This window comes from Gadus macrocephalus, chromosome 1 (genome assembly GCF_031168955.1).
Source record: "Gadus macrocephalus chromosome 1, ASM3116895v1".
Lineage (NCBI taxonomy): Eukaryota > Metazoa > Chordata > Actinopteri > Gadiformes > Gadidae > Gadus > Gadus macrocephalus.
The window spans coordinates 17602326-17628488 of record NC_082382.1 but is presented as its reverse complement, the minus strand read 5'-3'; the positions used below and the strand labels follow the sequence as shown (position 1 = coordinate 17628488).

Genomic DNA, 26163 nt, shown 5'->3' with positions numbered 1-26163 from the left:
TAGAATCACGAAGGGAGTGTCGCCAAGTGTGTTTCTTAAAATCACAGGTAATTTGAGCAATCGTGTTAAGAAAAGGTATTTTTGTGCATCAGAATGCATCATGGGATGTTTTGTTGGTGAAAGGGACATTTTCAGAGGAATCTTAAATCAACGTAAACCTAAGAAAACCCTTGTTTTTCCATGTCCAGACTGAGAAACGCTGTGGAGGTTATAAACGTAACAGTCTTCCTGTAACAACAAATAATTTCACTATTAATTACAGTGACCAAAAAACTTCAGATCGAATTCACGAAAAGTATAATAGCCTATTTAGTGGTCTACGTTTTCAAATGCATCATCATATACATTTGTTGATATGTCATATCCCACAAAATTTTGAATTTGAATCGAAATAAATAAATGAATGCCAATTTCCATCATCTATTTACTTGATTTCTACCTCATATGGAACACAGTTCTATAGGTCTATCTGCGGAGCAGTAACTTCAGGTATGTGCTGAGGAAGGCGGCACTGCACCTGCCAGGTCATTCTAGTTGTGGGAGTTGGTGGACTGAAACACACAGGAAGATAAAAGGATTTGACTTAAATAGACACAACTTGCTTGAGATACATTTTAGGGTACATTTAGTAGTTTAAGTACTTTGAGGAGTCCAGTAGTGATGGGTTCATGAATGAGTCGGCCCGAAGAGCTAGCTCCTGGAGATGAACGATGGGAGCTGACTTGCCTATCTGAAGTGCTGAAAGAGACATGTTTGGTTTTTATATACATTATATAGCAGTTTTGGAAAGTCAGGGGCTTGATAGCTGGACGTTTTTCCAAAGGCCTGATTTAGATATATAAATTAGATCACACAACTGTTAGATGGGAATAACTTTAATCAGAGCAAGTGGCATGGGCCACGTTTACAATACTGTAGCCTTAGATCCAGTCGTGGATATAATATGAGGCTAGTATCATCAGTCATCGATCCTGGCCCCCGACGTCGACAAAGCCATTCATATTTTCAAAGAGAACTTATTAGTGTTTGTACTCAACGTCTACACATATTTTAGAGGCAAAGATTGGCCTGTAAAATCAAATACATGCAAACAGGGAGCTGCATCTTTTATGGATAAAAAGCACTGACTAGTTATAACTTTTACATTTCTCAATAGATTTAAATGAGTAGTTTTTATTGAAGGGTTTGTGAGTAAAAGTATGGAAAACATTAATTTCATGTAAAATATATAAAATTGCATAAATATGAATAAAAAAACGACTCATTGAGATCTGATTAGAAACATAAACGTAATACTAGCCAAATTTGTATCCCCCCCAAAAAAGCTCTCAGTTTACTTCAACTGTTTCCAGGCAGTCTTTGCCTCAAATATGGCGGCGGCGTTAACGTTTCGACGTTAACGTATCGTAGCAACATGCCGAAGCATTCAATGCGTTTGATGCGCGTCGTTTCAACCTCCCAACATGGTCAAAATGTTGGCTGGGTATACGGGGTACTTTTGGATTGAAGTAAAGTACGGTATTCCTTTATTTCGACCCAAACTTTGTTATTGTGCTGTTCTGTTGCCAAATTCCCATTACTGGTAATCTGGTCGGAACGTATTTATCCAACGATTGAGAAAAAAAAAAGTAGACCTACGCAAATGGATTGTAGGGCATTTCTGAAGATCCTTTGTGTGATCATTATATTTGCTAAAGTTTCATCGCACGGTAGGCAATTAAATAGCTAACAATCTGATAACATGCAACTGTCCCACTTGAAAACAAATGGTATAATCGACGTTGGTATATCTTTAAATATTTGATATAGCAGGCTGTGGGAAACGGAGCCTGGTTGCCCGGCCGGGTGGATCGCGCATCGTTGGGGGTCGGGAAGCCCCCATTGGGGCCTGGCCCTGGCTGGTGAGCATCCAGATCAAGGCGAGGCACCTCTGTGGGGGAACGATCCTCAACAGTCTCTGGGTGCTCACAGCAACTCACTGCTTCAGAAATTACCCGTAAGTAACGTCTGTTGACATTGTGGATCGACATTTCTAAGATGGTATTGTAGTTGACGGTATACACACACCTTGCTCTATATAGATCTGACTATTTGCTCAATATACAATTCAACACATTTGCTGATTATACTAAAACATTATATAAGGAGATAGCCTACACCCTGCCTTCTCCATTCTGTGTCTGCCTCTACAACTCAGTTATCTATCCCTATCTCCGTCCACACAGCTGGGGCTCACCTTCAAGGTGCAGTTGGTAGAATTTAAGGGCTTTTGGTGGAACCAACTTGGCGGAAATGACTTTATAATTCATACATTTGTTTTTATTACTGTAATAAATTGGTTGAATTATCTCTTTTTAAAAACTCATTGAGATTAAAAAAGTTCTAGGAAGAAGGAGGGACGTGTTATCCCAATGGTTATGACCCACACCAACTGTGATTTTGCGTTTGATGCAGAGTGGAACGTCCACAAACTGGTTTGCAGAGAGTGGCAAAAACATAGACATACTCTTGATTTCTTTAAATTATGATCTTATTTTAGTAACAATGACAAAATGGCCTAGATTAGAATGAGGATATGTTCCACCAAAGCACACTAACACACTAAATAGCTTAACACAATAACTAAATGGTTGCGATCTCCTAAATCTAATCTCTGTCTTAAGTAATTGGAAGGCGCATTCAACTCAAAACAGAAATTCAGTTTCACTCTCAGAGCTGACTGACTGTTCATGCCATGTCTAACAAACTATACTCTTACTATAGCTCATAAACTATGCCTTCAGCGGCCTTAACCTGTGCCTATGCGCTTCTCTTTCTAGCACTGCCAGCCACAGATACTTCAAGGTGGTGGCCGGATTAGACGTGCTCTCCACGCCGGGAGAACACTCTCAGAGCCGGTCCGTGCACAGACTGAGAGTGCACGAGCGTTTCAGCGCGGCGACGTTCGACAACGACGTGGCCCTGGTGCGTCTGGCCTCTCCTTGGACCTTCGACGACTACGTGCAGCCCGTCTGCACCCCCAACAACCTGACCCACGAGCTGGGGCTCAACCTCAGCCTCTGCTTCGTCACGGGGTGGGGGAGCGTGTCGTATAATGGTGGGTGTGAGGATGGATGTAGGATCCAGGCCCACCTCACTGAGGCCAAAAAAGCGAAACTTGTAATGCACGTGCACAGTTTTCTGTAGGGCAGAACGGAGATTCTCTCTGTTTAGCCGAGACTCTCCTTAACAGTTTCATGTTGGTTGTTAAATGGTTCTGATTGGAGTGGGCAGGATAATCTAGTGGTTAGGGTGTTTTTTTTTCTAGAATAGTTTGAAACAGTGATATTGTGGCGGGTGTTGTCTGTGAAGGTGTGGGCGTGGACAGACTGCAAGAGGCGGAGGTGGAGATCATCCACACCTCAAGGTGTAACCAGGCGGATTGGTACAACGGTGTCATCTCAGACAACATGATCTGTGCCGGGTCAGAGGCAGGGGCTGTGGATACGTGTCAGGTGACCCCATCATCCGACCATTGAGAGCTGAAAACCTCGAATCAAAATCAAAATCAATAACGTTGGTGGTCTTTTATGTATGGTGGTTGTTTCCAGGGGGACAGCGGTGGGCCTCTGCAGTGCTACAGTGAAGACGAGGACAGCTTCTACGTGGCCGGGGTGACCAGCTTCGGGGAGAAGTGTGGCCTGCCTCACCGACCAGGGGTGTACGCCCAGACCAGCAGGTTCAGCACCTGGCTGGAGAGAACCCAGGCAGACGCCTCTTCTGCACCGCCACGTCGCCTAGCAACAGCTGCCTCCATCACACTCCTCGGCACGAATTTGATGCTAGTCTGAGGAGAAGGACGAAGTCACCTACAAACCACTTGGCTCCAACGTCGGAGCGTTTAATTAATATATATATATATATTAAAGGTTCCCAACCATAGCTGGATTAAATGTGATCATTTGTATCATCAAGTAACAGTGAGAGTGGGTTAACCATATGAAAATATATCCATACAGCATTTTGTTGTTTAGAAAGTTTATCGTTTTCAGAATGCTTCAGTGTTTTAGACATATACCGGTAGACATTATGTGAATGTTTTGAATGACTACACCAACCATTTCAAAATGTATACTACATGTGGCTTATTAACTTAACAAATGTTAAGTTATTTCCAAACAAATATTATTTGACATTAAGATTATGTTTAGACATGGTTATAACTTATAACCCGCCACAACGAATCTTGAATAACCGCTTTGGGATCAAACGGTTTCCTTTAGTTATCAATGATAAACCTCCATTTGATTACATATTTAGTTCTTCACAGAATAATACTTTTAAACACTCTTGTTTTATAAGGATACTTTAATACAGATTTTACGATGCAATTTGATTTTCATCAATGCCATCAAACCTATCCTTATGTAAACCTAATTTTGAAGCCGAACTGTGAAGTGAGATATGTTCTTCAGTCACATAATGACTGCGGAATATATTAGTCATATCCACCTCAATGGAGCTATAATAAAGCCTCAAGGTGAAGATAAAATGAAAAATAACTGATGTAATCACTGTGGAACCATAACTGTTTAAAAAAAGCGCATTACTGTCTCCTAGCGGAGGAAAAGAGATACGCTCCTGCCCTGACCGCATCTTTTAATGTCAGCAGAGAAAAGAACGACATCATATGTTGCAATACTAAGCAACTTGAAAATAAATATAAATATGGTTTGAACTTTGGTTAGAATGTTTCGATAGTTATATATACATGGTCGATTCAATAAATCAATATATATAAATAAATAAATTCATTATTCACTTACTTCATGTCACCAGCTTTGTGGGCTCGATCCAACCGGATGAAAACGTTTCACTGGTCCGAGGAGCTCTTCCATCTTCTAAATCTATAATTAAGAGCATGTGAATGCAGGGGATCTTAACATTAGACGGGTTTACAGTAAAGGGCCAAGACATTTTTGACAAAGCCTTTTTTTATTTTACACGAAACATCAACTGACAGCATAACAGTGTTTGACAAGGATGTACTTTCAGAGTTAGAAGTTTTTGCACCATTGACTATTGTGGAACATCTGGTTGATGCACCTTGACAATGCATAGTGTACAGACTGTTGAGGTATACATTTTTGGGCCCTTGATATGTAATACCCTTACCCTAGTTTCAGGACCTCACAGGTACAACAATACAGACTGATGATGTGCTTACAATATTAACTTTGGAGGCTACTTACGCGCTCAATTCTACATTAAGTTTGGCGTGAATTAAAAAGATTTTAAAAGAATTTAAAAATAACTTGAGAAAAGGTTAAAGATAAAAGTGTAGCAATAATCGTGGTCGAGTGCAAAAGGTAAAAAAGTGAAGAAAAACCCCACTGATATTAGGGTTATTTGAGCCCACTGAAAAAGTGATAAATGTTTAAAATTGTTTTCCGACCCCCGGGCCTAACCATTCTCTATATATAGCACCATAGTCCATGAAAAAGGCTTCTAGGCCGTTTTGAAATTATAAAACTTTATTCAAACGTGATGAAGTAAAACAATAGCAACAAACAAAATAACATAAAAAGAACAAAACACCTGTTGCTATAAAGGCTTTAATTACAATTATTTATGAATTAACCAACTTTGTTCAAAAGACTAGCTTGCAGACATTTCAATGTCTGCCAATGAAGTAGTTAAACTACTTCTGTGTTACAATCTTTTGTAAATGTGCAGGTTCTTAGAAAGAATCGTGAAGAATAATTGCTGAAACTCACAGAATATATTAAGTTCCAATTTAGATGGAAGAGTAACGAGTAAAACTACAGTGGGGGCGACATGAAGGAACATAATAAAAAGAAAAATACCTTTTGTAATGAATGGTTTCAAAAGTTTGCTTTTTTTGTTTCGGCATAAAAAATGATATATTTAAACTTAATGTGCACTGTAACTGAACAAATAGTCTCCCTCTCTGACACTCACACATTGTATTATGAATTAGGGAAAGTGCATTTTCACTAATTGCCAATTATATTAAATTTTCACTCCTGTAACGTCCTACTGTGAAAATGACGATGCATCAATAATTCTGTCAAGTGTGAGAATGGTCAAGTCATCAAAAATGTAATGCATACAATAGAACCAGTCCGTTTTCAATCTCAAACTTATGGTACAGACAACATTCTCGCCCTCCTTAAATAACAACCTGCCCTTCCCCTTCAGAAGGAGGATTTGATCTTTGTGACACACCTTGATTGCTGTCGATTTCTTATGGTCAGGGTATGTTGTTTCAGTGTAATTGACATTCATAGACTATGGGTTTCAATGGCGACGCCAAAATGTGAACATCATTTTAGACAAATTCAACCCTGCTTAAAAAAAATCTGCAGGGAAGAAACGGGTGGGCCAAAAGGATGGGAGTCCTCCATGGGGAATCCACACGTGAAGACTTTGACCAACGGAAATATCTCTTTTAGTTCCACAGGTTTAATAAGGCAAAGTTCTGTCCTCATTCTCGTCTTTGCACCATTTAAAGAAAAAGGGTTAGGAACACCAGTGTTTCTTCAACGCCATGCATGCCGTGATGGTCTGATACAAAAGGCACTGACTTGCCTTCAAATAACCAACATCTTCCTGGTCAGCTGTGATGCTAATTGGGGGGGGGGGGGTTAACTGCGAGGCGCACTGCTTAACCATTGAACATGATGAGTATATGACTATACTCTGTGTTAAAATGTGTTAACAGTAGTTTCAAAATTAGCCCTGCATACTGACCTGTATGGCTGCCAATAGTCATTAATACCCTTAACAATGGGTGGGTACTACACAATCAATTAAACATCTAATAACAGCTGGAGTTAGTGTGTTTTAAGCCAATGATTAGTACTATAACAATTATTCTTACAACTATTGCATTATTAATACTCCTATTCTTACTATGCTATCCACGTATTGCAATTCTCCACATCCAAGAGAGAAAATGCTTGCATTTTATTCATGATGTAGATTCTATTTTTTTTTTCTTTGTCCCACTCACTAACAAATCTTAATTCAGATGTACTTTATAACACACCACAGGACTAATGGACTTCCACCTCGTTGAAGTATTTTGCGGGTTGCTGTCGAGTTCTTATGAAATCCATGCTGCGGGCAGAAGGTCCTTGGAAGGCGCGTGTGTACTTAAATGCAGTACTGCCGTACTTTAAATGAAGTATCGTTGTACTCTTTTGGATGAAGGCTTTGTCCAGGCGAGCTGCGTCTGCTGGTGGTACTGCAACACTGTGACGTGAATTGTTTTGAGTGTTTTTTTTGTAGAGCACCAAAAGTGTTGGGGGGGGGGGGGGGAGGGGGGGTGATGATGCAGGGAAGCCTTGGGACTCCGGACATGGGCGGGATGGGGACAACGTAAAGTGCATGAGGAAGGGGTCCAGGTCCTGGCACTGGTGACCTTCCTGTCGGGGAGCTGGGGAGGGGGTTCAGGGGGACACTGGTGACAGACTAGGCTCAGTCGGGTGGGGATAAAAAGTGAACGAAATGAACGAGGAATGAAGGAGGCGACAAAGACTTTGAACCGAGGGAAATCCAAGTAATAAATGTCTAGTTAACAAAAAATAGAAACAGCTAAAATCATAACGAACGACCAATGTATAAAATAGTAAATCGAGGGGAGCAGTGGCGGCGGAGAATCGGGCGAAGGCCACCATCCTACAGTTTATGAAAGATATGTCTTATCAAAAGAGGAGGAAGAACTCTTTTTCTTTTCTTGGAACCCAAAGTAAAACTCAGCAGCGGACAAGGTCACCTGCTGCATAGTCACCGAGAGAGAGTGACCGAGAAGGAGAGAGAGAGAGTGAGAGAGAGAGAGGGGTGTGCTTAAATCTGTGCTGCCCCTCCCCATCCCCACTCTCACATGTGCCGTCCTGTGCTGCAGTGTCCAAGTTTACATCCCCGGTCTAACTAATTGTGCACAATCTCCTCACCACCACCACCAACCCCCCCCCCTCCCCTGCCCTCCCTCTCCTCTCCCACCCTGGTTCCTCTCCCATGTGTGGCTTGTGGCTCAGTTTCCCCCCCCCCCCCCCCCCCTTCACCCTCCCCGTACCCCCCCATCCGAACACCCTGATCATCAGTCTGGGCTGGTGGGGGGTGACCGGAGGGCGGGGCCGGAGGGGGCTCACATGTTGTAGGCCACGTAGATGGGGTCCAGCTGGTCGGCCAGGAAGGAGTCCCGCAGGTGCATGCGCTGCTTCTCCCCGCGGGAGTTGATGGGGATGACGCCGGGGTCCACGATGACCACCACGCCCACGATGAGGTGGTGCTCCTCCAGCACCACGTTGGTGACCAGGGGCACCAGGTCCAGGGCCTCCTGCTCCGAGCCGCTCAGCTCCGCCACCACCACCAGCAGGTTGGTCCATGTGAACACCGCGCTGTGGGAGGGGGGGGGGGGAAGGGGTTAAACAGAGCCGTGGAGGACGACGACAGTAGGCGTTCTGCCGAGCTGTTTTTTTTTCTGTTTTTACATTAAGCTGTTGAGGTGATCACTTTAGACTTAACGGTTGTATCAGCGAGGTTGGCTGGCGTCGCTTCTGTTGGTATTTGAGATCCCAAACAAACAGAGCCAACTCGCCCCTCCCTTCCGTGTTTCGTGCATCCAGTAAAAACTATAATGAACGCAGCGCAAAACCCCATAACATCCATCCCTTGTCGGTGATTGGTTGGAACACTATTTATTTTGGTTTTGAGTGGTTGGTAGTATCATTTGTTTTTGTGTAAAATCTCGGAGCATAGGCTGCCTACAGAGACGCGGTTTACGACGGCCTGCTTATGGGGCGGGCAGCTAGGGGATCTTTAGGAAAGATCAGATGAATGTGAACATTTATGTTTCGGCCTAGAATCGCTTATGCAACCTTTAAGTTGCAAATAAATCCGCTTTCGGTGTCCTTAAGACAGTCGTGTCTTTCCCTTAAATCTATTTAATGTGAAGCAAAGGAGGGAGGGGGGGGTGGCAGGCGGACCTCTCAGCGATGCTGCGGTGGGTCCGGGACACAGAGGTCTCGATGTCGATGGGGTGATACCTCAGCCCCCTCAGCTCCAGGGTCTCGTCCAGAGAGCCCACCACGAACAGGGCGTCGTGGAGATCTGGGGGGAGGAGGACACCAGGTCCAAGAGTTAATGCACGGCCACCACGGAACACAGATATACAACACGCATGCAGCAATAAATATATTAAGAATGAATAAGTAACAAACAGACAGCAGCAGAGATACCGTCAACAATATGTACAAATTGGAACTACAAAAAAGTGGAACACTCATCTACTCTCTTATGACAAAATGGAAACCTGCTAGACTAGCTGGTAAGCATGAGGAAAGCTAGCTCAATAGACATCTGGCTCATTTCCATATAGATATCGCATATTAATAAGACGTGCATGTAAGACATGTTATGCAAGACTAATTAATTATATGTGATACCTGTATGATTGTAAAACAAAACAAAAAAAAAAAAAAACATTTGTATCCTATTCCTATTTGTCTATTTCATACGTGCAACACGTTTTATTTTCCACTGGTGGCCCACAACATCCATTATAAAATGTACGTTAATACAAGGCTCATAGACGGCTGCATTTACTTAAAGGTGACATACTATACCAGTAGGTGTGAGTGTGATTAGCCGTTACAAGCAGTTTGGAAAAATCAGCCTCTTATAACGTCAGAAGTGGGCGTGTCCACCTAGATGTGTGCTGGATAGATCAGTCCACCAGTCTTGGACCGTAGCAAACGTTGCTCATCTGTCCGTCATACATCTAGGTGGACCCGCCTGGTGGTATAATATGTCATCTTACACCCCCAAAACACACAAACACATTGGACTGATTGGAACAGCTCATGGCTCCCCGGTGCCCCCGGGCGGGACGGGTCCGTGCCCCGGGCGGGACGGGTCCGTGCCCCGGGCGGGACAGGCCCCTGCCCCGGTCGGGATGCCTCACCCCCAGTGGAGTCCAGCAGCTCCGTCCTCTTGACGAAGCCCAGGTAGCCGGTGCGGGCCCACAGCGTCTGGGGCTCCCCGAAGCTGAGCGTGGTGTTGAAGTGGTCGGCCTGCAGGCTCTCCTCGCCGTAGATGGTGTAGTAGCCGCTGGCGCTGTGGGTGCTGCTCACCCAGATCTACACACACAGCCACCACCACATGGTCAGGGCTCACATTGGGCTCTCGTGGTTTGGGTTCAAATACAGGGCAAATGTTCCCGCAGTTCCTTTTGGTCAATTATCTTTGCATAGTTTGATGAACACATTGAATTTATGGGAAAATGATAACCCAGGAACATATGATAACAAGGAATCTAGGTTTGGCCAGCATGTTCCTGCCCACTCACCTCCCCGAGGTGGGAATCTCCAAGAGGCCCTCTGGTCTCAGGGTTCACGATGATCACCCGGACCCCTGGTAAGATCTGACCACCGGAACACAGTCATTTCAGTTTACTAGTTCAAGGCAAGGCAACTTTATTCATGTAGCACTTTTCATACACGAGACGGACTCAATAGCTATCTATATCTATGTCTATATATTTATGTGATAACGTTATCATCACACAAACGGCTACACAGCCCCAATCCTTTGATAAGGCTCCTCGATAATACTTTATGATAACAAATAATAACTATTTCCAGTTTTGTTCTGATAACTCTATACTTACAGTGCCGGACTCCATAAGAGGCAGACTCTGTGGCGCCCCTCTCTCCACCAGCCTTACCCTGAAACAGAAAACATGTTAACCATGTGCTCTCATTGGGATTACCCAGGTTCCCCTTGGGTGGTCTCTGGGGTTGGTTTGGGTAGTTACCGGTCTCTGGGTCTTACCTGTCGTGCCGCAGAGACTTCATGTCCACATAGACGGTGGAGGGATCTGGACCAGCCGTGCCCTGCTCATGGAGAAACAGAACGAAACACACACTGCCACCATTAATACATTCAGACTTCTTTGAGTGTTTCATTATTTTCACTACGTCGCTTTGTTGCTTTGCCCCTGGTTTTCATTATTAATTACTATTAATATACATTTTCCATGACGATAATGCCCTTTTGAGTTTGATTGTGAGCGATAGTCAGATAAAGATATAGAGTTAGAGACAAAAACAGAGACTGTTAGGGAGATAGAGACAGACAAAAACAGTTAGAGAGACAGAGACCGACAAAGAGACAGAGAGATAAAGACAAAAAAAGAAACGGATAGATAGAGACCAACAAAGATAGACAGTTATAGAGATAGAGACAGAGAAATGGAGACAGACAAAGAGACATTTAGGGAGGTATAGACAGACAAAGAGACAGTGAGAGAGATATAGACAAACAAAGCTTGAAAGCAAGAGACAAAGTGACGTAAACAGTGAAGTAGAGCTAAGCAGAGAGGCAGAGGGAGACCAGCGGTGGGGACAGCAGACCTGCATGCAGAGGGCCAGGTTGACCCTGGAGCCGAAGGCGGTGCTGACGGCCCGGGGCGAGAGGCCCAGGTCTTTGAAGAGCTTGGAGAAGGACTGGGTCAGCAGCAGGCGGGGACGCTCCTCCGCTATCACCACACAGCTCCGCACACACGACAGGTTCAGCCCCCGCGCCTGGACACACACGCACACGCACACACACACGCACACGCACACGTCAAACCATCTTTCAATTGTATTTGTTTTTATGTATTCAATGTTCATAAAACAAGTATAGTATAGTTATTATATTGTGATAACAATACTGATAATTATACAAGAATACAGTATATATGACTTATTTGTTCCGGCGTGGGAAAAAACATCCGGTACTTTTTATTAAATGAAACCATGTAACAAGGAGCTCAAACCGCAGCCATATCAGCCATGTGATAGCCACTGTGTGTCAGAGAAGGGCGGTCGGCGGTGCTGACCTTGAGCATCTCGGTCTGGGTTCCCAGGCCCTTGGTGCACAGCTCCATGACGGAGTAGGAGCAGAAGGTGTCTCTGATCTTGTACTGGCTGAGGGTGCTCAGCCACACGGGCAGGGAGCTCTCCAGCTCCAGGGGGGGGATGAGGATGGACTGGTGGCCCGAGTAAACACTGAGGGAGGAGAGCAAAGAGCCGCTGGTGAGGATTCCCTCCTGTGGGGACACGTCATGTGCATGCGTGGTCTGATCTCGGCTGTGCGTGGACGGCGGGAGTTTGTGAATACATTGAAAATGTGTTGACGTCACAACAACAGTTGATTTCAAGGGGTTCCACAAAACACACACTTCTCAAGAGCCTCCGAAGTAAGACACCGGTACATATGGAAAGATACAAGATCTCCCCTTTCTGCCCCATTTCATATATGACCAAACCATTTCCCCTCAAATTTAATCAAATTATATAGAAGCAGTCATGGAAAAAGGCTTGTGTGTGTTGGTTACCTGGAGAGACACCACAGGACAAAGCCCAGGCCGCAGTAGGGGTCCAGGCAGATTGCTATTTGGCGAGAGGAGTAGAGCTCACACTGGAGCTTGATGGAGCGACAGAGAGTGCTGACGGCCGCGTGGGACATCTGAGGAAACGCACAGAGAGCATAGCGGGCAGCTGATGAGCTAAGAGCATGCCAAGGGCTCATCTGTCCGCCGTTTGGAGACGACCATTTAAAAACAATTCTAAACTCAGGTTATCGTTATCAAATCTAATCTCTGCTATTGAACTAAACTAAAACACATTATTGTTTTTAGTCAAATCTATTTTCACATTGTACGTATAAAGTGCACTATTTAGTCGTTACCTTGACGCCAGTCAACATGCCCGTGGTGGACACACTGAAGTCCAGGTAGGCCAGCATCTCCGCTGTGGGGGGCTTGTAGATCTGGGGAGGACGCTTTCGAGGGAGGTCGTCTGGGAACGGAGGGAGGTCAAGACGTTACACACTTGTTATTATCTTAATACACTTCAAACATCTGTTGAAGAACCTTTATTTTACTTTTGATTGAACCAACAATAATCTAATGGAAGAGCATGTACGGTGGACCCTTTGGTCTTACCTATTCCCAGTAGTATATACTATATTTAACTGCCAGGTTCCTTACAGGACAGGATCCGGTTCAGTCAGGGGCCATACCTGTGTCTATGATTGTGGGCCAGGTCTTGATGTTGACGCTGGCAGCGGCCTCCCTGGACCTGAGTATCCTCATGAGGGGCTGTGTAGTGAGGATGCAGGCAGCTTTGCTCACCTGGGAATCACAGCATCACGCTTGGTTAACCTCGTTCAGAGCCAGTGAAATGCTTCACATAGTACAAGAAGAGTGTTGTGCAAGAGGAAGAGAAACCTTGATTTAAAAGGGAAAGGAGAAACACAATCTCATCCCATTGGCTATGCTATTCTGATAAAACTCTACCCTAACAACTAAAATACAGCGTGAACAACACAGCAAGAAACAAGATGGAGAACTGGGCTGCTATGTGGCTCTGCACATTGGGAGAGTCAGAGAAGAGGGCATGTTCTGATAGAACTGACATACAGTAGATAGACTGTTTGCACTCTAGTCGGCCTCTTGTTTGCGTGTTGGGCAGGACTAGGTGCACTTACATCGATGATCATACGGACGGTGGGGAGGGTAGCAGTCAGGTTCTGTGGGTGGGGGGGTCTCACTGTCACCGGGACCACCCCCGCATAGAGACAGCCATAGAAGGCAGCGATCAGGTCAATGCCTAGAAAGGAGAAGAGAGGAACCAGGAAGGAAATGAGTGCCTAATGCCAATTATCTAATTGGCAGTACAGATGAATGAACCAGAGTGTGTGTGTGCACATGTTTTTGTGTGTGTGTGTGTGTGTGTGTGTGTGTGTGTGTGTGTGTGTGTGTGTGTGTGTGTGTGTGTGTGTGTGTGTGTGTGTGTGTGTGTGTGTGTGTGTGTGTGTGTGTGTGTGTGTGTGTGTGTGTGTGCATGTTTTTGTGTGCGTGTGTGCACATGTTTTTGTGTGCGTGTGTGTGTGCACATGTTTTTGTGTGTGTGTGTGTGTGTGTGTACGTGTGTGTGTGTGTGTGTGTACGTGTACGTGTGTGTGTGTGTGTAGATTACCTGGGGGATAAAGCAGCACCACGTTGTCTCCCGTGTTAAGGCCTCCTTTCTCCATCAGGGCAGCGGTGATCTTCTCGGCTCTCTTGTGAAGCTGGAGACAGGTGGATGTGCACACTGCTACCCCCTAGAGGACGAATGGAGAATGTTAAGAGGAAAGGTCATAAACAGAAAATAGAAAAACAATGCACACATCCAATAAGGCCAAGAATACATAAATTAATTACATATAAGTGAGTGTGCATGTGTATCAGTGTCTGTGCGTGTGTGTTCTACCTTGGCATTTAGCAGCACATAGAGGACATGATCCGGGTCGGTCTGGGCTCTCCACTGGAGGGCTTCAGACAGGAACTGGTGCTGAGGGCAACACCAGGAGAACCAATCAGATTCCATGCACAACATCCACCAATCAGGGCAGTCAGAGTCCGTTAATGACCGGTTAGGGGATGAATGTTTAGTCCAGTAGGTTAAAGGAGGATGAAACATAATGAATATATGAGTCTATGGTATATTTATTTCATATGACTCGCAGGTGGCTGAGATGAGTGGAAAGGTCCTTTTAGATATGATGAGTAGAAGATGCACAATGCTGTAAAGTGATCCAATGAATTTAAAGGACTCAATTATATGGAGTTTTCTTTTTTATCCGATTTGAAAGTGTCTGAAGATCATATTTCCTATTATTCAGTTTCAGTCCTTTTTTCAACAATAAGATTGCTGTGGTGACAACATTGCAAGGGTTTCATAATGAAAAATCATTGGTTTCATCCACCTTTAAGAATATTCCATTACACGGCCGACTTCCAGTGGGAAATCACACAAGAAGCGTATAGTCAACACTAGCCAGAAAAAGGATTGACAGGACAATAATCAAACAGTACTACAATACAGTGTTTATAACCAAGGGTAGTAGTACACGTCCGTGACACTACTGCACAGTACATAATATAAATAAGAACAAACACTACATGTGTGACGCACATCCACACAGAGCGATCACTAGCTGCACCTTGGGGCCATCCACACACTCTGGTTATTTAGACAGAGAGAGGGACTCCGGGGGGCACACCCACAGTAGAGGACACCATGCAGGCCGGCTGCCCTGCCCAGGGGCCACATGGGAGCAGCACAACAGAGCTGAACTGATGCAGCAAAGCACGATTACATACAAACAGGCCCAAATGTAGCACTTGAAGCGGTTTGCTAATTTGATTCATTTTATTACTAGCACTACTCTTGCAATTTCTGGGATGTATCTACATGGTTGAGTGCACGTATTGTGAGTCACTTTGGATAAATGCGTCAGCTAAATACATGTCATGTATAAACAGGAACACTGGTATGCTTATCCAGTCATAATGACCCTTAGGCTTCTGAATTAATAATGACTGGTGGAATCCCCTATAGAGCTGTAAAAGAGGCAATAGTCCAACTGTCTATCGGCTTTTTCCATGTTTTAAGTATTAATGAACAGAATTTACCAACTAGTTTATATTAATTTAAACGTCAGTTCAACTGCATGTTTGACTGTCTATCTAACTGGTGGAGCCCATTCAGCTTTAACATTGTGTGCTTCAGACCATTAGTTGTCTCCGGGGCCACACACACACACACACACCGGATAGACAGCAGCAGCACAAGCAGCAGCGACTGGTGCCGAGCCAGAACCTTACCATCACTATGGGCCACATATTGAGCTACATTGGTCAAAAGGAGAACACAGGCAGAACAATCACAGAATCATTGTCAAAGGATGATATATCGGCAGCCATCCTTTCTGACGGACGTCGTCGTTAGCTGGGTCCTCTCAGTTTACATCACAATTTATTCATGGTGATGTGTTTGCATTGAGGTTTCAATACAAATTACAGATGTTGAATCCACTACTTTGTGACATTGCGGTACAAAAAAAATCAATTGATATGCCGTGTGATTTAAATCCCATTAATAAAAACCGTACGGTAGTCCAGTTGCTTGTTTAACACGGTAACGATAGTGTATCTAAATGCAGATCCCTAAAACGGTTCCTAGTATCGGTCAGCCCTACTCTGTTGGGGTCAGCTACTCCGTGGCTTGATGTTTTGTGTGAGGCCGGTACCTTTCTGATGAGATCCTGGTCCTCGACCACGCCCAGCTCTCTGCCTACAGCCTGGGCCATCCTCTTCCCCGCCACCAGGTTCCCCACCATGATGGAGGCCGGACCGACGCCCACTACATCGAGGAAAGACACAGACAACAAGCTTCAGTTTCTATGCAGCACATATTGCACAACACCTGATGTCTGCCTCAACATTTCATAAAGTATACATTTGATCATCTTGTAGTTGTTCTATACATTGCTCTTAAATGATTGTGTGATTATTGTATTTAGTCGTATTTCATTGGTTGTCCTTCAAATTCACCTCAAGTCCGGGTGATTCCTGCCTATGTAGAGCAATCTGAACACCCCTTGTGTTTGAAGGGTGCATCATACATGTTTCCTCAAGAGCCACAAACACAATTCTTGATGACCAACTCCTTTGGATAATGAAAATGATTGTTCATTTATTTTTTCCATCTCAGTGACACAACAACATTACAGACCCCCGGGATCCTGCTCTGTGACCCAACAGCGCCCTCACCTGGCTGTTTCTGGCGTGGCTTAGGCAGGTTGGTGACGCAGGTGTGGGGGCACAAGAGGATGTTGCAGGGGTGCAGGTTGCCATCCAGGAAGTTCTGCTTGGTCTCACAGATGTGGATGCCACCCAGGGGCGTCTTGGGGAGAGTGTTGGCTGGGACCAGAGCCAGGCAGTACAGACCCACCTGGTGGATACTGTCGATGGCCTGCGACAAACACAAACAAACAAACAGACATTTAGAGAGGTTTAAAAGGATGTGGCTTGGTGGCTCAGTATGTAATGGCCAAAAATACATGACATACAAAATACGTGGACGTAACAAGGATGTAATGTGGAATCAAAGCAGCAGAGCTACTAACCCTAACCCATCTCGGCCTACAGTCAACTGAGGCTGGACCACGGAATCAAGCATCTCTATTTCTTTGTGGCAGGTCTATTTTCAGTCACACTATGCGCGGCTACTTGACAGTCTAACAGGTGAAACCTTGATATATGTAACCGTTAAACCTAGCACAATCTGTTCAACCACTTAGTCTTCGGGCCATTTCTGGCCATTTTTTTAGGTTTTAGACTGTGCCTACTCTAGAGAGCACTGCTCCTTCATAGTATGACCGCTAATCACGTGCTTGGTCTCTTTGGAATGCTGAGAATCTGAGGAATTGTATGACTTTATCAGAATAACTGTATCAAGAACTGACGCAGTGCTGGGAAGGCTACAATATTGTTTTTCCTTCAAGCGGGTTTCACACACCTCTAAAACCAAGCTGATTGTAGTACCCTGGGAACTACATATCGCTTGGAAACACTACTGAGCCCAAGCCCTAGGTCTTGTGATGCTGTGTGGATAAGCAGATCAACAAAGCATAAAATATAAAGTATCCAGCTCCTTTTATTGAATAATATGTCCATTTGTTTTGGTCAGGGTCCTTTTGGAGACCCTAAAAAAGACCTTTGGCTACCCAAAATGCATACTGTAAACAAAAGAACCTTTACTAGACATGAACCCAAACATGTAGAAGCATAATCTTGGTTTCAAATGAAAGGTTACCCTCTGGGCTTTCTTGTGAACCATTTAGATAGCATACCAGATGTTCTGATATGTAATGAGACAGGCATAAACACACAAAAATCTAATTTGTAGCTATTCCGCCTATGCAATTTTGACAAAGAAAAAGCTCAAACAAAGTGTTTTAGCAATTATTTTAACTTCAAAAGTGCAAACTGCAACGGTATAAACACCAAAAATGAAATAGTAAAAATACTATAAATACCTACGTACAAATATACAAGAATAAGTAAAATTACATCACTATGTACAAATAAACAAAAATAACTATTAACATGAATCTTTCCCTCCCTCCCTCCCCCTCCTTTCATCTCCAGGCGTTTAGCCATCTTTCAAAATGTTCATAAAACCACACAAAAATTAAAAAAAATAAAACCACACACGAGCGTGCAAATCAACCACCTGCTCCACACTCGCACTCTGGCGATGAGCCTACTGCTTTATGCACACCCCTTGCGCATTTGTTTTCTCACCCACACGTGAGGTGTTTGACATGCTGGATATCGTCAGAAAGGTCTATCTAAGGCCTGTCACCGACACACCAGCTGTCTGCTGGTGTAGCTGTCAATAAAAGTATCCATGCCCTGTTTTGATAGTGATCGCCTCATTGGCCTGTAAGGCTTGTTTACAAGGAAGTATTGGTCTTACAGACAAGTGTGAGGGCTCTACGTCATTGTGAGACCCTGGCAAACACAGTGGATACAATGAATCAGACAACAATACCAATACCAGGAATTCGAAGCCTAAATCGCAGTTTTCTACAAAAAAACATTGCAGCGTTTCGGTTTTCTATTTTTCGGTTGACATTGGTTGACATTCCTGAGATTCTAAGCTTTCAAATCACGCAACCTTATGATGAAAATTGACCCAGCATGTTGGGGGGAAGGGATGGTGTAACTAAAACTTGCCCGCTGGCGGGATTTGACGATTAAGCATGACCTAAATAAATACCTTGTACCCGAGGCATTGCGACGCCACACAGCAACCTCATGGGTGTTTTTACATTGCACATTAGAATAAATTAGTCAAATATATATGAATTCATGATCCGGTAGTTGAAACCATCAAGGTCATTAAATCAGTACCAGTTAATGTTACCCAATGCTTAACACCGTCGGAGGTATCCTGCTTTAAATCTCCTTGGAAAACCACAATTGACACACAACCACATTCTACACAGTCAGAGTCTGTGTGGCATGTGAATGACAAAAGTGATTGTGAATAATATATGACAACCAGTGATATGTGGATACAGCATTCAGTAGTGAATGGGGGGCCAGACCTGCAGCACTCGGCTCATCCACTGGAAGCTATCCTCCTCGCTGGCATCGGGTCTCTGCTCCGCCACGACCACAATCCTCTCATCGTAGAACGCCGTCACAGAGAACACCGCAATCCTGCATGACACACAGTGACAACACATTCAAGACATGGACATAGACACACACACACACAACCGAGCACACACTGCCAAGACAGAAATACATCCTCAGTTTAAACTGTAAGTGTAAAACTCTGGCCTTGCATTTCATGACCTCCATCTACACTCCAAATGGGCCTAATGCTGGGAATTAGCCAGGTCTAATCCCGGAAAAATTGCTGGATTAATTTTTCTGGGATCACAAATCTCTGTTTAAACATGACCGCAACCTGGTAAACGGCCAGAACATTTACGGTTAGAGCTGAAGGCATGGGAGAGGCTTATGAGTTTTAATATATTTTCAACAGAAAAGTTGTCATAGTTGCCACAGCGAAGTAAACACTCTCTCTCTGAGGTTAGAAAGTGAGTGCGAAATTCAGAGCTTGGATATCTGTTGAATATCCAATATCTTTCAACTTCGCAAGACAATTATATTTTATAATTTTTTTATAACTTGGACAAAAAAAATCACAATGGACAACCATGTTCAATGTGAAAGGAATTTAAATCTTCTGGCGTATCTATGCAAACTCAATAACGCAAATTGACGTTTGCTGGGCACGTTTACATCCATCACGTGGCACATGACGTAACGCAGTCCTGCCCTAGCGACCCACCTTCCTCTGTAAACGGTTTTGACCGGCTCCACCGCCAGCGCCGTGGCAACCAGGTCATCAGCGTTGTGCCGACGCCCGCTCACAGACAGCAGCCCCTCGATCTTCCCAACCACAAACACCAGGCTGCCCTGAGGCGGATGAGGGGAACACACAGAGGGTTGGGTGAGTGAGTGATCGAGTGAGTAATCAAGTGAGTGTGCGAGTGAGTTAGTGTGCGACTGAGTGTGCGAGTGAATGAGCGTGTCCTTACCGGTCCTACGAAGCCAAGCAGGCCTGTACGAGTGAAGGCCATTTCTCCAATAGGCGCACCAGCCTGGTTCACAGGGATCACCTTAACGACAGAAACACAGCAGCAACACACTGTTTACTAGATGATTGATATATTTGGTTTGCCATGGTTGGACATAGCTTGGACGCATTCTGGCCCCTGGGTTAGTGTCGGTGTTACATGATAATGAGGGTATAATATAATAATATTGGATGTGTCGTGACCATACAAAGCATGGAGAAAAACAGCTACATAACTGAGCAAACTCAGCAAACTCAGCCTTTATGAAGTGTGTTTGCACAGATCCAGGTGGATATGGGACTAATACCAGTAAATGATAGCTGGCTATATCTGGAAGACGATTACAATATTTTGATCCACTTTATGTTTCCTGGATTCTATTTTTTCTTACAGTAGAAATATTACCTGAGGTTAGCTGCTCTATGTGCTGAGACTCTTTTGCTAGCAGCAAAAGACTTTAAATAATGAATGCTTTATCGGGTGTTTTCAGTTGGATTCTTGTGTGCACCTTTATGAAAGAGCCTTTGCTGGCGTGTACCGACCTCAAAGGTGTTCTTGGTGACTCCCGGCAGGCCGTAGTACATGGTTCCCCCAGCCCGGGAGTTGAGCACGATCTCCCCGATCTCGTCTGTCTTACACAGCTGGGGAGGCCCGTCCGGTTTCACGATACACATGAGAGCTAACACACACACACACACACACACACACACACACACACACACACACACACACACACACACACACACACACACACACACACACACACACACACACACACACTTAAATTAGAGTAAGGTAAAACGAACAGGAAGACAGGAAGAAAGCCCAGCTCGATCAAATTGATGGAGGAAACAAGCGGGGGTGCATGTGTGTGGGGCTTACCACCAGGCATGACGTGGCCCACATCCTGCACGGTGAGGGCAGAGTTCTTGTCTTCCGTGTTGACCCTGATGACGCTGTGGCTCAGCCCAGCCATGGAGAGGATGGCCCTGGCTGGTAGGGGGGCCCCACGGGCCCCGGGTCTGGAGAGCGCGGAGAAGAGACGTGAATAAACAACACACAGGACAGGATGGTGCCCCACTTTATCCAAGATGAGAATCGGTTCTCAACCGATTTGGTTAAGGAGCGGTTGATTAATGAAGATGCAGTGGCTAGGCTGGGAGCTTGACCAACCAAAAAGGTACCGGCTTCGATCCTCAACGCCCGATGCATACCTCTCTAGGCATCCTTGAGAGATATGTCTAACCCTTTAATCACATGTATCTCAATCTAGCTCCTTAATGACATGCAGCCATTACCACGTGAGGGATACAGTCTGTCCTAAATGACTGAAGAAGTAAAGAAATACTGAAGCAACCGAGGACTGCCTGGGTATGAACCCAAGCATGCTTTACATGATGGGCGGTTAGTACCGCACGGTATTGGATGAGAAGCTCCCATTAGCGGTGCACAGAATACCTACCGGCGTATGGCCACGGTCAGGGCCTCAGCGGAGGAGGCACATGGACAGATGACCTCTGGCTTCAGACCGTGAGCCTGGAACACGTTCAGGAAGGCGTCGCACGACGACACAGACCCTGGTCATACAACAACACACGAGGGAACTCTTTATAACAACATAGTGAGGCATGAGTCATCCAGAACATCTCATTGCACCAAACACCTAAGTTGTACTCTCATAATGGATCAGTTGCAGCATCATTATTTTTTATGGCTACATTTCTCAATCGTGTTACCGCAGTGAATGTTATCCAGTTGCACCGATCCACATTAAATTAGATCTATTTGAAAGCGGTCCAACTTGGAACCTTTTTAACTTGGAACATCATTAGCATATGCTGTCTTTCGCATTACCTTACCTGCCAATTAAAATAAGGTAAACAGAACTAAACTCCTCAAAGGGCAGTCAAAATAGCACACAGGTCTTGTATAGGGCATAATGATGTGTGTGCCGAAGGGGTTGTGTGTGTGTCTGTGTTTGTGCCCATGGACCTATGTGTGTCTATGGGTGTGTGTGTGTGGCTATTGGCGTGTGAGTGTGTGCGTGCGTGTTTGTCTCAATGGGCGTGTGTCTGTGTGAGCCTATGGGCGTATGTGTATGCAAGCGTCAAGAGGACTCACAGGGGTTGGCTCCGTCAGCCACGATGAGCATGCGTATGGAGGAGAGGTTGGTGTCCTTCTGCTCCCGGTGGGCCATCATGGCCCAGTGGAGGTCTCTGCACTTCACCAAGGCCACACGTGCTGCAGGGAGACCAAGGGAAAAGGGCATTAATGTACTGGCCACTGGTTTATGAGGTATTCACAGAGTATGTGTGTAAGTATTATACAATAACAAGTATTATACAAGTATTATACAATAACAATGGATACCCATTGTTATTGTATAATACTTGTATAATGTGCATTTTACAATACTTCTTGTACAAATAAATATTTTAACTCGATTTTATGCAAAGCACTCTTTGTAAAAATGTACAAACTTTTGTAGGAGAGAGCGAGAGTGAGAGAGAGAGAGCTTGGAGTAGAGTCCTACCTTTGTGGATGTGAACTCTTTGGACCCAGGACATGGGGCAGGCCTTCATGACAGCGTATGGCACAGAGATGGTGTGGATTCTGTTCATGACACTCTGCAAATCAAACAGACACCGCTGGTCAAATGTGCACTGCAACACACCACCCAGACATTAAACTATAACACATGGAGTGCAGCTCAGTTGAACCGGTATATCAAGACTCACGGTTAAGACCCCATGCCACAGGCCCATGTCCTTCTTGCAGTCCAAGACGTTGACCAGTGTTTCCCCTGAGGAAGGACACACTCAATATTAATATATAGATATTAATTGATGAACCTGCCTTGAGTGCTTTCTACTTAATTTGCCAAAGTCGGTTGAATGATATTCTAAATGTGTCCCTGCTGCTTAGCTGCTACTTTGAAGCTTAGCTGATCTTCACCAAGACGAGAGGAGGCTAATCTAACATTGGTTCACGAAGAACTACCGTAAGAGCCAAGTGAGGGGGAGGGATAGGTAGACGGATAAATAAATAAGCGGGACAAAACTCTATGGCAACAGCCATCTTGCAGTAAGGCTCCAGGAGATGAGAAGGGATCCATTATTTAATTGATAGCTGCTCTTAAACTGTAGGATAACATGTCCGTCCCACGCATCTCAGAGCTGAGTCCTTGTAATGCGTCATCAAGAGTTGCCTTTGTATATACATTGTACCCCGTGTGATCTGTTCAAATAAAGTGTCGGTAAATGCTGTATATGGGTAGCTCTCTATTGCTGGGTCTTCATGATCTCAGAGAGGCCTTACCCTCGCAGTAGTTACAGGCTTGTGTGAGTGCCTGGCAGTGGGTCAGCATGGAGATCTTGGAGACAGCCACACCCATCACAGTACCCTCCTTCGTGGCCTTGTACTGAAAGAGGGATGATGAGAGAGTCAGAGATACATTCGACTGGAGAGAAGGTCAGAGTCACCCTTAACCATCCTAGAAGAGCGGCACTTGACATGTTGGGAATATTGGCCTGTGAAGCATTTGAGACGTCAATTAGTAATTAATGAAAGTCTAGCCGGGTAAATTGCACTTGTACAGCCCTGTTCCAATCTGAAAGGGCTTCACAGTATCACATTGCGACAGAACATAACACATGAAGGAGCCCTCACCTCTATGTAGGCAGTGTCTGTGTTGGCAGTAGGGATGTGGGGCTGCCAGTCCTTGGAGGGCTTGGTCAGGTACTTTGTGTCCGTCACCACCCACTTCATCCTGGGCCATCCTGAACACAACAACACAAACAACCAACAAGTGTCAGACACAACATGGGAGATGCATACACCTCTGACGCATCATTTCAATACACAGACGATAAATGATGAAAGAGGAATATTTCTAACATGGGAATACCAGTGTGATATCACCTTGAAAAAACTAACCGCTGAGCCATCACTAATGCAATTCCACAGCCGGCTCATTGATTCACCCACCCACCCCCACAGGCAGGTAAACCAGCCAAGATACACAAAGCATTTTCTCTTCTTAAGTCGCTCTAATGAGTCCCAATGAATCATGATGAGGGTGCGCTCAGTAGTGTGTGTGTGTGTGTGTGTGTGTGTGTGTGTGTGTGTGTGTGTGTGTGTGTGTGTGTGTGTGTGTGTGTGTGTGTGTGTGTGTGTGTGTGGGGCCGGGGGGAGATGACTCTGCCTGAACTTGCTGACCTTTAAACTGCATGATCTCTCCGTTGGGGGTCTTGGGGAGTCCCTTGAGACACACCTCGCTGGTCAGTGCCAGGCCCACCCCACAGCTGCCCAGCAGGAAGCCAATCTGCTGGCTGCCCGAGTCCTATGGCGACAGAGAGGGAGAGACGGACAGATGGACAAACTGTTACAATCCATATCCCAACTGTGTCAGTATACCCGCAGCATGATGAATGTCTTTGTTATGAGGGTTATGTAGGCAGTTATTCGCAAAAAGAAGAGATTGATTAAAAGTGCTTTTGAGGTACTTTTAGATAAAAGAAATATGTGGCGTCTGTGGTGTGAACCATGTACCTGTCGTGACAGTGGAACCTCAATGGGCACAGGGATGACCTCGGCCAGCAGGCAGCCGTAGAATGCCACCCAGAGCATCCCTGGGTCACTGTTGGGGTACACCAGCGCCACCTAGGAGAAAAGCACATAAATTCTCATTGTGGTTAAGGGCCACCAGCATTTTTCCTGATTCCGTTGAGAAATCAGCTCATACTAGGGCTATCAAAGCACGTCACACACACACACACACACACACACACACACACACACACACACACACACACACACACACACACACACACACACACACACACACACACACACAGGACCCTGACTCTTACCCGGTCTCCAGGTTTGAGGACGGGCTCGGCCTTGGTGCCCAGCTTGTTCAGCAGTGTGTAGGCCAGCTTTAGACTGCGACTCCATAGTTTACCTAAGGGACGAATTCAAGAGCATTGGTCACCGCTTTAGTCATTGCTATGCGATTCAAAAAGGAGCACATTGATTTAATTTGACTTTACTAACAACTTTAGAAAAGTAATCATGAGCAATTACTCTCAAATTAAGCCATTGGGAAATAAAAAAGAAAGACATTTTCTTCAAGCTGCTGTAGGCTGGAAGGGGAAGTGAGACAGATTCTGTTACTAAACAACCAAAAGCTTTTTCTAACGAATGACTAAAAGATTACAATTGTTTTAAACAAACAGCACTCAAACAACAGTGCGTCAGAGTGGCGGTGCGGCTCACCATAAGTCAGGGTGTAGAGGGGCTTGCCGGTGATGTCCAGGACGCTGAGTGCGGGGCTCTTGGCCTGCGTGGCCCCCCAGCGTGCCAGGGAAGCCTGGAGGGCTGGGGGCCAGTTGCTGACCACCCCGAGGGGCTCGCCCTTCACCGGGATGATCTGACGGCCCTCCGGCTTGGGGGTGTTGGGGTCTGGCTGTTGCACTGGACCACCAGACAGCAGAGAGGATAAAGAGAAGCGGGAACAGAAAGCCTGTGAGAAAATACCCCCTCTACACAACATAGTCGTTAACTGTAGTAGAGTATAGTTTAAAACTAAACTATCTCATATTATATTATTTAGACAGATTATAGTATAGCTCAGTCTAAAATCAAAGTGAGGGGAAGGAAGTATGCATACAGGCATTTGTATGGAAAAAAGACGAGTATGAGTAGAAATTTTCACCAAAGATAGAGCACACAAACACACACTTCATACCTTCTACAATCTCCTCCGAGTCATCGAGGAAGAACTCGCTGAGTGGGGGTCTTTTCGGCCGCTTGAGGGTGTTCAACAGCTGCTGGATCTTAGTGGACACCCTGCTGTTGACTGGCACGCCTAAACAAATAGCGGTAACATCCATATTTAAGTCACTACACCCGCACGCAGGCACACACACACACCCACACACACACACAGGTTCAGGAACACAATCACTAGCAGAAAGGATTGGAAAGGGTTTGCTACGACTTTGGAAGAGGCATGGACAGTTGAGAGTTTGCAGCGTGGCACAGACGGAGACCAGAGAGCTAGAGGGAGCGCAACACATCTACAGCTAGGACACAGGACAGACACACAAGGCACGAGGGCGC

General features: G+C 45.1%; 2 protein-coding genes across 5 annotated transcripts in view; one reads left to right on the top strand and one right to left on the bottom strand.

Moving 5' to 3' along the window:
• The first annotated feature begins 1308 nt into the window (after window positions 1–1308).
• LOC132456590 (acrosin) lies at window positions 1309–4753 on the top strand. Of its 2 annotated transcripts, none has more exons than XM_060051009.1 (5): window positions 1309–1709; window positions 1813–1996; window positions 2820–3097; window positions 3352–3494; window positions 3591–4753. In XM_060051009.1, exons 1-5 carry the CDS (start codon window positions 1643–1645, stop codon window positions 3828–3830), a joined length of 912 nt encoding a protein of 303 aa, XP_059906992.1. In that variant the 5' UTR covers window positions 1309–1642; the 3' UTR covers window positions 3831–4753. The 2 variants fall into 2 exon arrangements, with proteins under 2 accessions (XP_059906992.1, XP_059906984.1); XM_060051001.1 differs by having other exon boundaries at window positions 1810–1996.
• Window positions 4754–4955: 202 nt separating this feature from the next.
• Window positions 4956–26163, bottom strand: part of dip2ba (disco-interacting protein 2 homolog Ba) — a 46431-nt gene continuing 25223 nt past the window's right edge. For 2 of the 3 annotated variants that reach the window (XM_060050808.1, XM_060050825.1), the window contains 33 exons: window positions 25790–25909; window positions 25318–25515; window positions 24912–25003; window positions 24592–24702; window positions 24259–24382; window positions 23710–23819; window positions 23359–23461; window positions 22779–22843; window positions 22574–22667; window positions 22162–22281; window positions 21503–21617; window positions 20923–21062; window positions 20583–20719; window positions 20002–20082; window positions 19752–19879; window positions 18997–19111; window positions 16652–16853; window positions 16129–16241; window positions 15704–15727; window positions 14307–14387; window positions 14034–14157; window positions 13543–13664; window positions 13075–13186; window positions 12742–12851; window positions 12389–12519; window positions 11891–12059; window positions 11421–11591; window positions 10840–10901; window positions 10676–10733; window positions 10355–10429; window positions 9971–10145; window positions 8994–9117; window positions 4956–8405 (listed from right to left, as the gene is read on the bottom strand). In XM_060050808.1, coding sequence (XP_059906791.1) covers window positions 8153–8405; window positions 8994–9117; window positions 9971–10145; window positions 10355–10429; window positions 10676–10733; window positions 10840–10901; window positions 11421–11591; window positions 11891–12059; window positions 12389–12519; window positions 12742–12851; window positions 13075–13186; window positions 13543–13664; window positions 14034–14157; window positions 14307–14387; window positions 15704–15727; window positions 16129–16241; window positions 16652–16853; window positions 18997–19111; window positions 19752–19879; window positions 20002–20082; window positions 20583–20719; window positions 20923–21062; window positions 21503–21617; window positions 22162–22281; window positions 22574–22667; window positions 22779–22843; window positions 23359–23461; window positions 23710–23819; window positions 24259–24382; window positions 24592–24702; window positions 24912–25003; window positions 25318–25515; window positions 25790–25909 — 3959 coding nt within the window. In that variant the 3' untranslated portion in view covers window positions 4956–8152. The remainder of the gene's footprint in view (window positions 8406–8993; window positions 9118–9970; window positions 10146–10354; window positions 10430–10675; window positions 10734–10839; window positions 10902–11420; window positions 11592–11890; window positions 12060–12388; window positions 12520–12741; window positions 12852–13074; window positions 13187–13542; window positions 13665–14033; window positions 14158–14306; window positions 14388–15703; window positions 15728–16128; window positions 16242–16651; window positions 16854–18996; window positions 19112–19751; window positions 19880–20001; window positions 20083–20582; window positions 20720–20922; window positions 21063–21502; window positions 21618–22161; window positions 22282–22573; window positions 22668–22778; window positions 22844–23358; window positions 23462–23709; window positions 23820–24258; window positions 24383–24591; window positions 24703–24911; window positions 25004–25317; window positions 25516–25789; window positions 25910–26163) is intronic. The other variant, XM_060050817.1, reaches the window with a different exon arrangement.

Bases quoted from the DNA above. Each gene is read 5' to 3' on its own strand.
- LOC132456590 (XM_060051001.1), top strand. From the start codon at position 1,643: ATGGATTGTAGGGCATTTCTGAAGATCCTTTGTGTGATCATTATATTT. The intron at 1,997-2,819 runs GTAAGTAACGTC...TTCTCTTTCTAG, and splicing joins CACTGCTTCAGAAATTACCC to CACTGCCAGCCACAGATACT. The intron at 3,098-3,351 runs GTGGGTGTGAGG...TTGTCTGTGAAG, and splicing joins GGGGAGCGTGTCGTATAATG to GTGTGGGCGTGGACAGACTG.